The sequence below is a fragment of the Pecten maximus genome, chromosome 16 (genome assembly GCF_902652985.1).
Source record: "Pecten maximus chromosome 16, xPecMax1.1, whole genome shotgun sequence".
In the NCBI taxonomy this organism is placed as follows: domain Eukaryota; kingdom Metazoa; phylum Mollusca; class Bivalvia; order Pectinida; family Pectinidae; genus Pecten; species Pecten maximus.
The window spans coordinates 10,717,135-10,731,364 of NC_047030.1; the positions used below are offsets into that span (position 1 = coordinate 10,717,135).

Below are 14,230 nucleotides of genomic sequence, written 5' to 3' on the forward strand. Positions count from 1 at the left end.
AGCCACACGAGACAATGACTGTTAAAGCCACACGAGACAATGGTTGTTAAAGCCACACGAGACAATGGGTGTTAAAGTCACACGAGACAATGACTGTTAAAGCCACACGAGACAATGGTTGTTAAAGCCACACGAGACAAGGGGTGTTAAAGTCACACGAGACAATAGGTGTTAGAGTCACATCAGACAATGGTTGTTAGAGTCACATCAGACAATGACTGTTAAAGCCACATGAGACAATGGGTATTAAAGTCACACGAGACAATGGGTGTAAAAGTCACATTAGACAATGGGTGTTGAAGCCACACGAGACAATGACTGTTAAAGCAACACGAGACAATGGGTGTTAAAGCCACACGAGACAATGGGTGTTAAAGCCACACGAGACAATGGGTGTTAAAGCCACACGAGACAATGGGTGTTAAAGTCACACGAGACAATAGGTGTTAAAGTCATATGAGACAATGGGTGTTAAAGTCACACGAGACAATGACTGTTAAAGCCACACGAGACAATGAGTGTTAAAGCCACACGAGACAATGGGTGTTAAAGTCATATGAGACAATGGGTGTTAAAGCCACACGAGACAATGGCTGTTAGAGTCCCATTCGGTCTTGTGGGATGGTCTCTATGACGACGACTCAATGTAGTGTTTGACCAATAAATGTCGTTAGTCTTCAAAGAATACTAAAACACCTGTAATTGTTTGTTAAAAAAATGTTGTTTTTTTAACTTCCTTTTATATTCCATTTTTTGTGAAAACACCATACAATGAAAAAGAATAAGTCCAATAGATACAAAAAAAAGCTTAATCGTATAGTTTACATACAAACTTAAACATGGAACCAATGATGAGATGTAAAAGATATAACGATATGACGTCAGCAAGTCCATTGATCAGCTAGCTGTACTGGATAGTAACTCGTGTTCCCGGTCGAACTAAAACCCGTTCTGGCGGAAAGCAGACGCCTCGGTACACAACCTGTATCGGTAAACAGATTGTATAAGACAAGGCTACAGGTACCAGGGGCCTTTATAAGATATTCAATATCAATTACTGTATTTTATATCAGCTCTTCCATGAAATATGATGGCCATACGACCTATCTTAGTGCTTTATCTGACCACGAAAAATATAATGTACTTATACAGTTTACCTTGAAATGTGGCGTCAGAATATTTCGCCAAAAATCTTGGTGTGTCTTACATTTTCCACCTAACTGCTACTACATAATATTTTCATTCAGAGACATATGGCGTCTTATAAATTGGATCATGTGAATTTGCGCATGATGCGTGATGCTATTTTCTAGACAAAGAAAGATGAGTTGTGCTGTTGTACATGCAGAAACCAAAACAAAATGACACCATTTACCTGCCAATAACAAATGAACTGTCATGTGACCTGCCTGTGAGGTATGAAACTTATTCTACTTCTACCTTCTACTTCTACCTAGTAATTGACCTACTTCAGCATGTTGAAGATTTTGTCAATATTAAGGATTGTGCGTGCAAAAAGGAAGAAAGATCAATTATTTAGAGATTTGAGTTTAGATTTGAAACAGAAGATACAGTAGATACAGAAGAAGCTAAGCCAGACGGAAGTATGTTCCAATCTTCAGACGGAAGTATGTTCCAATCTTCAGACGGAAGTATGTTCCAATCTGATACAGTTCTTGGAAAGAGAAGAATTTGCGGCAGTTTTACAATGAGGGATCTGATAGGAGAGTGTGTGTCAGTCTGTTTTACAATGAGGGATCTGATAGGAGAGTGTGTGTCAGTCTGTTTTACAATGAGGGATCTGATAGGAGAGTGTGTGTCAGTCTGTTTTATAATGAGGGATCTGATAGGAGAGTGTGTGTCAGTCTGTTTTACAATGAGGGATCTGATAGGAGAGTGTGTGTCAGTCAGTTTTATAATAAGGGATCTGATAGGAGAGTATGTGTCAGTCTGTTTTACAATAAGGGATCTGATAGGAGAGTGTGTGTGAGTGTTTGGATTTACGTAATTGTGGTGTTAGATGGAGGTCGTTGTTAACAGCGTCTTTATGATGTGTGATATTATACATCATAATAAGACGGGCGTCCTTGCGTCTGCCAGCGAGACTAGACCAGTTGAGGTTGTTTATCATGTCACTAACGCTGGAGGTGTTGTGAAGGCAATTAGTGACAAATCTGGCTGCTCTTCGTTGGACCATTTCTATTTTACCTATGTCAGATTTTAGATATGGGTCCCACACAGAGCAAGCATATTCCAGTGATGGACGCACTAATGATCTGTATGCTTGCTCATTTATACTTTTGGAGCTTACCATTAAGTTTCGCCGAATGAAGCAGAATGTTTTATTTGCTTTGTTTGTTATGTGTGAGTCCCATTTGAGATCTTGTTGAATAGTGACACCCAGGTATTTAGATTTAGCAGTGTGTTCAAGGCAATGTCTTTGCCTGAAACCGTGCTGTGGCGAGTATAGGATATTGTTGGTGTCTGCGTGTGTCATGATGGAACTGACAACTATGTGTTGGAGTAACTTGCTGCATATGTAGGTTAAGATTATATATATTACCTGACCACGACGTCTACGAACGTGAATCGTCCACAAATGACCGTTAGAGTTCGACATCCCAAAAATATCGACAATTGCTTCGCAGTCGTTCTCATAATCCCAGTCCAACATGACATTGAATGGATTTTCTGCGCCTGCGCGATGCCGTCTAAATGTTAGAGCTGCTGACATCAGAGCTCTGAATACAGACATTTCCGGTTCCGGTGTGATGTTTTGTGTAAAAAGTACATCCGGGTCAAAGGTTGTTCCGTCAACTGTGACTGATACTGTTGGCTGAAGAAAGAAATGTCGTCGATATAAATCATTATGCCCCATACAGCAAAATGGTGTATTATTTACAGAGGATGTCAGAGCATGTAAGGAAGCTAAAACGTCTGCTTCATATAAAATTTGCGATTTTTCAATCGGCCCTCGGACCACCTTCGTAATTTAGGGTATAAGTTTGATCTTTTCCTTTTGTTGACCCTTTTATTTACAGTCATGTAATTTATAAAGTTGAACTGGATTACCTGTCGTAGTTTTCCTACTTTCCGCTAGACTTCGCTTCGAAAATACATTACATGATCACTGTGATGATATAAATTTTGCTTTTAACTAATCAGAAAGGCGTTTTCTATTCACCGCATTGAAACTTGCAGGTTTTTCGGTTTAGGACTGAATTAAGCGAAGGTAGGATAAGGGATTATTTTGCTGCACTTCTGCCATCTTTTTTTTCATAACCGTAATTGTCCACCAGCTGTGTAAACCTTAAATCATTATGACCAGATAGAAAACAAAATTTCGAAAAATAAAAATCAAGTATTAACCGAGACCCAGCAAACAATATCTTTTGAAGGATTGGCCAACAGCGATGGCGATTTGAGTAGCCAACCATCTAATGCTAGATTAAAATGTATGTTCTGAAACCTTTGAAGTGATAGGATAATCAAATCGACCAAATTTCTGGTGTGAAATATTGGCCTTTAAAATAACGACATACGACCGGGCCACTTATCCTGTTTTATGATAATAGTTTGACACGCATACGAAACAAACAAAAAATATTCATTCCGGGAGTGATTTTCTTCCTTTTGGAGAAAAACCAATGAATATGTAACACCTGTTTTGGATATTTAAACCTAGCATTAATACTATAGCTTATTTTCTGTTTTAATTTTGAATAATTAAAAAGCAATCAAAATAATGCAAATAAGCTCAATTTAGCTTGTATATATTTATCAGATTTTCATTTATATGCAAATAGAGAAACAAACATTAGAAAATCCCCGACTCTAGAGAATTACTTGAAGGTACTATGATTTTGTAAAAAAAAAAAAAGAAGAAAAAAAGTTAAATATGTAGATATTGATTTGCAAACAGCTCAAATTTATTAGCAATTAAAGTGACTATTTTTATTCGAAATAAATAATTCACATACAACAGGTGGTTGTCCAACATCAATGTTTGACCTGACCGTGCCGAACATTGAAGTTTTAGCACATTTTATGACCCCGATGGGTCTCTCATGTTTCGCTATCCGCTTTTGTCTCATTTTCATTTGAAAATAAAAAGTAAGTTTACGATACCTTGTCTAGTTCTTAATAGTAGACTAAAAAATATTCTTTTAATCAAAAATAATGTTGAAATATTGCTTTAGTTGGTCACATATGGATTTGTGTTGGTCTAAGAAAAAAATAAACACGAGGTGCTTTCGTAATACTGTATATCACAAGGCCACCACAATCCTGAGGACGACGAAATACCTAAATAATCCTCTTATTTGTGTGATACAATTAAAAAATGTCTGAAATTCAATTGAATTCTTCACCGATGTAATCGAAAAAAAAAACCAACACAATCAAATAATTAGTATAAAATGTATTATAAATCTAACTTTATATCCTTATTATATAATAATCGGAGTAAATAGAAAATAATCAAAACTTTAGATGTATTTTTGAGGGAATGGGATGTGGGTCGAATTTATTGAGGCGGGGTCGAATTTTGAGAGAATGGGAAGAGGGTTGAATTCATTGAGAGAATAGATTGGAAGTTAAATTTATTTGGGAAAGGGTTGAGGTTTGAATTTATCACGGAATGATGTGGAGGTCGAATTAATTGGATGATTAGTGTGAGGGTTGGAATTTATTGAAGGAATGGGAAGGGGGTCAAATTTATTGAAAAAATGGGGTATGGGAATGGGGTGGGGGTTAAATTTATTAAGGTTTATTAAGGAAATGGGTGGGGCTCGCTGGAGAGATTTGTTTACATTAAATATGAGGATGGGGAGGACGGGGAGCCTCGTAGAAAGTAGAAATGTAAATATTAATCAACATTACCCGCCGGAAGCGTCGCCTGGGAGAGTGGAATCGGTTTAATCGAAATTCTGCGTCTCTTGTCCAAGACCGGAAACGCATAGTGCCGTCATACTGAGGACTAATTTCATTATATCCACGCTTCCAACGGGCTGGACGAACTGAGTAGTCTGATTCGTCTTCATAGTCAGGCCAGTCATGATGGAAGACATTTGCTGATGTGTCCAAGCTGTCACGTTCCGTGTTGGAGTTTGTACGACGGTCACTCGAGTGGTCAAGACTTAATTGTTTAACACCAAAGTTGTCGAATTCATGGTCAGTTACATCAGGAATAATTCCCTCGTCGATATCAATCGCCTCACTGCCCATCGACAACTCCAGGATATCGTCGAAGTGACCATTGACCACAGGGCCTGATCTGGACTTAAGCCAGCTCGCTAACTGTAAAAATCAATGTCCTACTTTATTAAACCATTTAGGATTCAAAGTATCATGAATGATATATTTGTATATATCTATTCATATTTTAGAATATTTCAGAAGCAATACTATGAAAAATGACCAAAACACTAGCTATTGATAACTTACTAGTAGTGGTAGTATACTGCCTTGTAGTTTACTTCTAATCTTACAAATTGTGGAAATAATGATGCAAGATATAAGATACATATCAGAAACGAGTGTTAGGAGTTTTCTTATGATTATTATTTTTGTGAGTCTTGGCGAACAAAAACAAAAACAAAACAAAAACTTTGACACAATTATAAAAACAAACTCCGAGCCTCGGACAACCAAGAATATCACATCTCGGGTTGGAGATTTTTCTATCACTCTTTATCACACCAGAAATGTTTCTTCTTGAAAGGTTCTCAGTCAAGATGTGGAGAACGATATCAAACGGTGGGAGCCATTTTCTTGCTTCATTTTTAATTCATGACGTACATATCTTGTAACGTTATTTTGTCGATATAATGACGTCACAATCGATTTCTGACTGGCACAGCCAATGAAAAACGTCCCAGGATATATTACACTGGAGACATAACAAGATTGTAATATGTCCGGTGAATTAATTTGACTTGAGATCATTGAATCATGTATGTACAAAATGTAAATGGGTTAATTCAGGGGATAACAGGGCGATCACGTGATAAAGGAATATTTACTTTAAGTCGTGTTTAAAACAATACAAGGCTAGCTTTATAATCAGCCAAAAGTCATAATAGTGCTTAACCACAACACAATTATCACAAATGAATTCAACAGTCACATTACCTAAATAAAAGGTAATAATTAAATGCCATCACATACACTGTATACAGGACAATCTGCGCATGAGCGGAATGTATCCCATAGTACATTGCGATCGCCTCCACAACACATAATGGTGGTTGTTTTATCGTGATATGTCCACCCGTCTCCCATGCCGGATACGAACAGCCTTAATCTTAATCGATTTGATTAATTCAGTATTAGTCGAGGGTATCAATAAAACCATGTTCGAGGATCTATGATAGGTATCGAATTCTATGACGTAAGTGGTTTGTGACCATTACGTCATATACCTGTGTTGTCCTGAGCGCCTGATCACGTGATCAATGTTAACGCCGTACCATCTGGACATCAGACACATCGACCGGAAAGGCAATTAAACTTGGCCCTATACCAGGAGTTCAGCAGTCGCTTCCACATGTAGCCAAGTAATCCCACAGGGACTTGAGAATTAGTTACAGTCTACGTATATTTGGACCTTCCCTGGTGTGTATAGCACATTTTAAGACGTTTCGGGGGCTAGATATATGAACACCGGGTGTCATTTTTACTGAATTCTAATCTAGCCCCTCAAAACGTCTCTGAATGTGCTATACACACTAGGGAAGGTCCAAATACACGTAGACTGTAACACATTCTCAAGACTCTGTGGTAACCCGCAATATCGCCATCCGACCCATGTTGACTTATCACATTATATACACCCCGATCGGACATGAAAAGGTATGGGGGTCACCAGCCGGACCACGTGGGTTTATCACATTATATACACCCCGATCGGACATGAAAAGGTATGGGGGTCACCAGCCGGACCACGTGGGTTTTCCTCGTGTGTTCATGTTTCCTCCTACAGAAAGACCCCTTGTGCGCTTCAATCACGCGTGATTAAAGTTGATATAACTTGTTTCGGAATTGTTATTAAAATAAACAAAGTTTATATTTATACATACTATTCTGTCACACATTCGATCCGACCCACTGTCTTTATCAATCCATATGAAAAATACCGCGGATGTCGCCCTTTTACCAACCCAACGTATATGTCAACTGGCCCAGAGAGGCTTCTGAGAACTATAAGAGAAGGCCTCGACGACAAATAACATATAGCGCTGGTGTCACTAGATGATTTACCTGTCACAAATTTAGTCAAATATAAACAGATTAACACAATGATGAAATGGCGAAGTAACGCATTTTCCATAGGAAACAATATAAGAAACTTGAATATGCGCAATAAAAAATTGTGGGCGGCTTCCGACGAGAAAAGCAATTTACCTTCCCCCGTCATCTCAGCAATGCCTAACCTGTGTATACTTATTCAGGAGTATCCGTCTGGCATCAATTAAAGAATAAGGTCAATACATCTCTATTACAAACACATAAATGAGAGACATCCTCATAAATGTACCAACACAAATCCACGAAATCTGTCTACGCTCACAGACACTCGGAGAATTAACACTGCCGTAATTTAAGCTTCTCGACAATTTAGAACTACTTCAAAGCAGACATACATCTGTGTCGCAATTGGTATTGTGTTGTGTTTAGTCCGTTCACCTGCTTCTAGCTGGAGGGAAACATCTTCTAAACAGAGAATGCACAAGGTGTTGACTATAATACGGCATCTTTTTCGCGTTCGTACACCTCTTCTCGTGGGAAATGTTGGCTTAACGAAGGGGAAAATTAATGTTGAGGGCATTTCTTAGCACTTAGTAACATTCTTCAAGGAGTACTCTTCAGTAAGTGTGAAATGATTTAAGTGTAAATCCCGAGAGGAAATATTGAAGTCGATATGTTTTATATATTTTTGCTACACCTATTGAATTTCAGGCTCTGAATTTTTTGATGAATTTGTATCTTTAAGGTTGGGAGTTGATCGCATTTTATTAGTCATAATGTGAATAATTATTGGAGAACAGGTAAAACATTATATTGTTCTCCGGGTATAGACGGTACCGCGGGGAATCGCTTGACGGGATTGTTTATTTGTTGATTACCTAATGATACAACAAAGACCACAGAACATTAGACTTATGTTGGAATATTTCTCCCTAGAGTCCCGCAGTTTAGCATTACACGCAGATCGAAGCATTGTCGCTTTAAAAATCAATAATATTGACAAAACAAGTGAAATGACTTTTTTATGTCTCTTAAGCATGACGACTGTCTGTTTGAAATTGCTGTCATGGTTACAAACGTTAATATGAAAGTAATTTATTTCACCAATTTTTGTCGATATTGTAGATTTCAAATCAATGGCAATACATCGATCTGCATGTATATAGCATTGCCCCTTTACCTACAATACATCGTTCACCATTTCGCCAGACTATATATGTACAGGTATCATTGCCTTCAAACGTAGAATATATCGTTCACCATTTCGCCATACTTTTATACAGGTATCATTGCCTCAAAGCATACAATATATCGTTCACCATTTCGGTAGACTAGATATATGTGCCAATGTCCCTAAGCCTAGATTATAAGCTTAGGTAGGAGTTTACAGTAAAAATGCCCAATTTTGAGAAATAAGGCATATGTTTTAGATTACTTAAACAATGTTAGAGGATAACACGGCGAGAAACGTATGACAGTTGCCGTAGCCAGAGACCTTTAGCTAGCTGAAGTAGTTTTAGATATGTAAACATAGCCAGTTTACTACATATTACCTATAATTAAATATACTATATGTTTGTAATTTATACATCTGCAATTTCAATACAGTCCTGAAAGATAAGTAAACTTATTTTTTCTATGTTTTTCAGACCTGTTAATACCATGGTAACAACTTAGAAAAACTTAAAAATTGCAAAATGTCATGATATTTGAACCAAAATGACACAATTCTCTACACAATTTTTTTCCTGAAACCTGTTTGAATGTTAAATATCTCTATCCCTAAGACAGAATTAATCTTGTTTTGACACATGCTGTACATAAAGTTTCCCGCAATCTTACATGTACCTTGAATATGAGCCACAATTTTCGCTGTAGGCAAAAATATTTTTTTGTGTGTTAACACACTTTCGGAAAATCTGGAGTGTACATTTACTTTTCCATTTTTTATGCATTTCATAATACAGGAGTTACTTGCTTAACAAAAAAAACAAAAAAAAACACCCATGGCCAGACAGTCTTTCTGTGGTCTGCTACTTTATACAGAAATTTGTTGAATTTTAAGTTTACTGAAAACCCAATGAATGTCTAGAATATGATCTGACGAACAAAATGACATATCGGGTTACTGTGTATCTGTAATAGTCACCAAGTACTGCTGGTTTCCCCGGGAAGTTTATTTTGATAACTTTTCCTCTCAATCCAGTAATAAGGTGAGGTAATTTTGAAAATGAAAACTCCCCTAATTCTGTGTATCTCTTGAATAAAGCTGTGTTTTGAGTTGAATGTGGTACTTTGAGTCTCTGTGCGTGTAATCAAGCAAAAGATACTATACCAACATCAATCTTAGCCTTGTTATATGACGTCATAGTTACCATGACGCCAGACTTTCATACGGGTATCATTTCCCCCAAACCTACAATATACACAGGTATCATTCCCCCAAACTTACAATATACACAGGTATCATTTCCCCCAAACCTACAATATACACAGGTATCATTTCCCCCAAACCTACAATATACACAGGTATCATTTCCCCCAAACCTACAATATATCTTCACTATTTCGCCAGACTATATATATATATATACACGTATCATTGCCCCCAAACCTTGAATATATCGTTTACCATCAGGGACGTAGCTGGACCGTATTTGAAAACTTTCTTTATTTTTTCAACGATCAACTAATATTAATCGCGCGAGGAGAAGAGTCTTACTGTGGGAAGAAACCGGAGTACCCTGGGAAAAACCACGTGGTTGGTCAGGTGACCCCATACATCTTCACGTCCGATGGGGGGAACCCCTGCTGGCTAGGTGAAAGGCAAGTGTGTTACCACTATGCCACCCGACTACAGTTATTGATGTATAAGCACTTGTGACCAGACCATACGAGCATTCTAGGAGGTTCTTGGGGCATCTGAAATTGTTTGATATTTGAACTTCAAATAGTCCATTTTGTCGTATCTAAACTATCTAAATATCTGATAGGACAAAATTATCCTGATAAGTGAAAGCTAACGCATACACGTAAAACTTGTCAGAAAGAGTAATGACTTATCAGGTTTAAAGTGCCGTATTCAGAATAAACGTCCAATGTTAATAATATTCCTTGACTTAAATACATTTTTAATGATGGGCAAGCACGGGCTTATGGGCGTACATGGCAGCCAGCGCCTGGTCATTTCGCCAGACTTTCAAACAGGTATGATTGCCCCCAAACGTAGAATATATCGTTCACTCTTTCGCCAGACTATATATCATTGTCCTCTAAACCTAGAATATATTGTTCAACCTTTCACTAGCCTATATATCATTGTCCTTCAAACCTAGAATATATCGTTCTTTCGCCAGACTATATATCATTGCCCTCCAAACCTAGAATATATTGTTCAACCTTTCACTAGCCTATATATTAATGTCCCCAAATCTAGAATATATTGTTCACTCTTTCACCAGACTATATATCATTGTCCCCAAATCTAGAATATATTGTTTACTCTTTCACTAGCCTATATATTATTGTCCTCCAAACCTAGAATATATTGTATACTCTTTCACCAGACTATATATTATTGTCCTCCAAACCTAGAATATAACCGTTCACCCTTTCGCCAAACTACATATCATTGTCCTTCAAACCTAGAATATATCGTTAGCCAGACAGTGATGGATATCTCTAAAGTGTTTAATAATCTCTTAACATTGAATTATATATCTAATATGTTATATCTGAAATAATTTTCAAATATCTCAAAAACATTAAAAGATATATCAAAAATATTTAAAGATATTTATAAATTGTTTATAGACATCAAAATAAAATTGAAAATAACTGTAAAACCTGTATATCTTTTGCATAATCAATATTAACTTGATTTGTTTTAGAATACTGCACTAACTTTCCAGTATATATTTTCCATTCTAGATATACTTACATGTGTTGGTGATAGCGTATCAGGTAGGGTCACCATCCGTCCTAAGTCCGTCCATGGATTTGGAATATATTTTGATGGTAGGTCCCAGCGCTGTCTAACGTTCGTTTGGAGCTGATTTCTTTGTGGATTTGTAATGCCATATCCACATACAAATGTCACGAAGACAACACAAACAAACAAACGAAGACCTGCATACATTATGTTAGTGGTTTTTAGAAATAATGATCACCAAACATGTAGATACTTTTGAAATGAAGTTATTTTCTCGCTTCCATTACCTTTTATGCAAAATCAAATAAATGAGTAAACAGTATCGCCGTGATTATTCCTGCTCTATCCACGTAACGTGGGGATTTAAAATGGAAATTACAATTAATACTTTTAAAGTGTCACTCCTTCATCTGTGTAGTCTCGTCAACAAAATGGCAAACGCTCATGATCACTGAATGACGAAATATATCGAAGCTGGAACCGGTGAAGGGGTTATGTAATGTACAAGTGTCAGGGCTCGAGGGAATCTGCCGTAACAGATACGTAGGCTGGGATATCTAATTAAATTTCACCAATCCAGTAGACCTTACAATTGCCAGTTTAACAATTAGTACTCAGGGATTACGCAGGGTCGATAATAATGTTAAGTAGCGAATTACGAAATAATCATCAGGTTTTACAGTAGGGTAAGTATACATTAACGTCCATGTTGGGAGAGGGTCTTTACATGTCCATTCATGTATACAAAGGGAAAGGTTAGGTAAAACAAACTTCGTTGAATAGCGTATTATTAACTTTTTTTTGTCATTTCCATTGCTAGGTATGTTATCATTTGAAAGTTTACATCGTGAACAATACTATATTATCGTCAAAGGCCAGTGTGGGCAAAACACGTCTGTGGCCATTTTCATCAAAATTCTTCATCTTAAGGACATCGCTTACTTAAAATTTGCCATCGGAAAGTATTACAGAATTAAAGGGAGATTCTTTAACTTAGATTTTCCCATTAAGTTTGTAATGCTTCCCTATGGGAAATCTCAAGTTAAGGAATGGTGATGAACCCGTGACCAGGTACACAGGGCCCAGCCTTTATTGCCGAATACATACATAAATCTAATTAAAATTAGACTTGTAATTTCCACTCCTCTACAATACTCTACGATACACTGCAATACATATTTCAGCTGATTGTACAATTCGATTATTATAAACGTCGGCTTAAGCATAGGGACTAGCAACGATAAAAATGCAAATAACAAGAAAGATACTTAACAGTACATAACATAGCACACTGTTTCGTATTTATCTTCTTTATTCATATCCCATATAGTATCTATGTGACTTGAGCTATAAACGTAGTACACTTATGCCTGTGTTGTTAATCACATCATTGGTATGGTGTCTGATTTTGACCATCATTGGTATACTGTCTGATTTTGACCACCATTGGTATTATGTCTGATTTTGACCACCATTGGTATGATGTCTGATTTTGACCACCATTGGTATGATGTCTGATTTTGACCATCATTGGTATGATGTCTGATTTTGACAACAATTGGTATGATGTCTGATTTTGACCATGTCGCACTTTCGCTAACGTCATCGCAACATTGCAACAATACGTCATGCAAAGAGAGAGATCGAGATCGATAATCAAAGAGTGCGCCATGTCGGAAGGACGACAATGAGCCACGTGATCAAATGAACGCGCCAATACCACGACATTACGTCACAGTGCGACATAAACATCCTGTCACATTGGCGAGGTTCTTTTGTCACATTGTCACATGAACAAAACCAGCTACCATACACTGGCAATCCCCGGTTTGTTGATTTGCGGTTACATTTGATTTTGATATATAGTATTCCATAACAGCTTACGACCCCTAACATGACTGCGATGCTGTTTGTGATTGTAGATGGCGGCATCGCTCTGTTGATAAGTGTAATGCACTTACTGTATCTCAGCAACTGGCGCTCAAACTTTAACTTTGCTAAATATTGACTGAGGAATACTTAAATTGAATTATCAGCAATGGACTTCGTGAATAGTTCGAGTGTTGTCCTGTCCATATTAGCCCAGTTCTAGTGATGCACTGTCCATATATGTCCAGTTTTAGTGATGCACTGTCCATATAAGCCCGGATCTAGTGATGTACTGTCCATACAAGCCCTGTTCTAGTAATGCACTGTCCATATAAGCCCAGTTCTATAGTGATGTACTGTCCATACAAGCCCAGTTCTAGTGATGTACTGTCCATACAAGCCCAGTTCTATAGTGATGTACTGTCCATACAAGCCCAGTTCTAGTGATGTACTGTCCATATATGTCCAGTTTTAGTGATGCACTGTCCATATAAGCCCAGTTCTAGTGATGTACTGTCCATACAAGCCCTGTTCTAGTGATGTACTGTCCATATAAGCCCAGTTCTATAGTGATGTACTGTCCATACAAGCCCAGTTCTAGTGATGTACTGTCCATACAAGCCCAGTTCTAGTGATGTACTGTCCATACAAGCCCAGTTCTAGTGATGTACTGTCTATATAAGCCAAGTTCCAGTGATGCACTGTCCAATAAGCCCCACATATATAAAAGTTTCCCCGGGGAAAGAAATGGTTAGCCCCAATTTCTTCCCCGGGGAAACAATCAGCTAGCCAATCCCCCCCCCCCCCCCTAGTTGAAAGTCCCCCCCCTGGAGATGGGGTTACTTTTGACTAGATTTTTGGCTAGCCCATTCTTTCCCCCCTATCAGCTTTGGAGATGGGGAAACTTTTGGCTAGCCCATTCTAGCTTTCAGCAGGGGGGGGGGGGGGGGGGGGGGAGAATAGGCTGCTACACCGGTTCTAGTGATACACTGTCCATTAAGCCCAGTTCTAGTGATGCACTGTCCAATAAGCCCGGTTCTAGTGATGTACTGTTGTACTGTCCATATTTATGGCCAGTTTTGGTGAAGTACTGTACATTTGAATGTTAATGGACTGTCGATATACTCTATATAAATTATTTTAAATTTCACAGGGCTAATATGTCGTGGTTTTCCCAGCCGG

At 37.8% G+C, this 14,230-nt stretch overlaps 1 protein-coding gene across 1 annotated transcript; it reads right to left on the reverse strand.

The window, feature by feature from the left end:
• Positions 1-702: 702 nt before the first annotated feature.
• Positions 703-11,627, reverse strand: LOC117345341. The gene is made up of 4 exons (XM_033908409.1): positions 11,189-11,627; positions 4,882-5,298; positions 2,564-2,836; positions 703-982 (listed from the first exon to the last, which is right to left on the reverse strand). The coding sequence occupies exons 1-4, from the start codon at positions 11,384-11,386 to the stop codon at positions 902-904; spliced, it is 969 nt and encodes a 322-aa protein (XP_033764300.1). The 5' UTR covers positions 11,387-11,627; the 3' UTR covers positions 703-901.
• Between the last annotated feature and the right edge of the window lie 2,603 nt (positions 11,628-14,230).

Bases quoted from the DNA above. Each gene is read 5' to 3' on its own strand.
- LOC117345341 (XM_033908409.1), bottom strand. From the start codon at position 11,386: ATGTATGCAGGTCTTCGTTTGTTTGTTTGTGTTGTCTTCGTGACATTT. The intron at 2,837-4,881 runs GTAATGTTGATT...TTCTTTCTTCAG, and splicing joins CCAGGCGACGCTTCCGGCGG to CCAACAGTATCAGTCACAGT. The intron at 983-2,563 runs GTAATATATATA...TTACCGATACAG, and splicing joins TTCGTAGACGTCGTGGTCAG to GTTGTGTACCGAGGCGTCTG.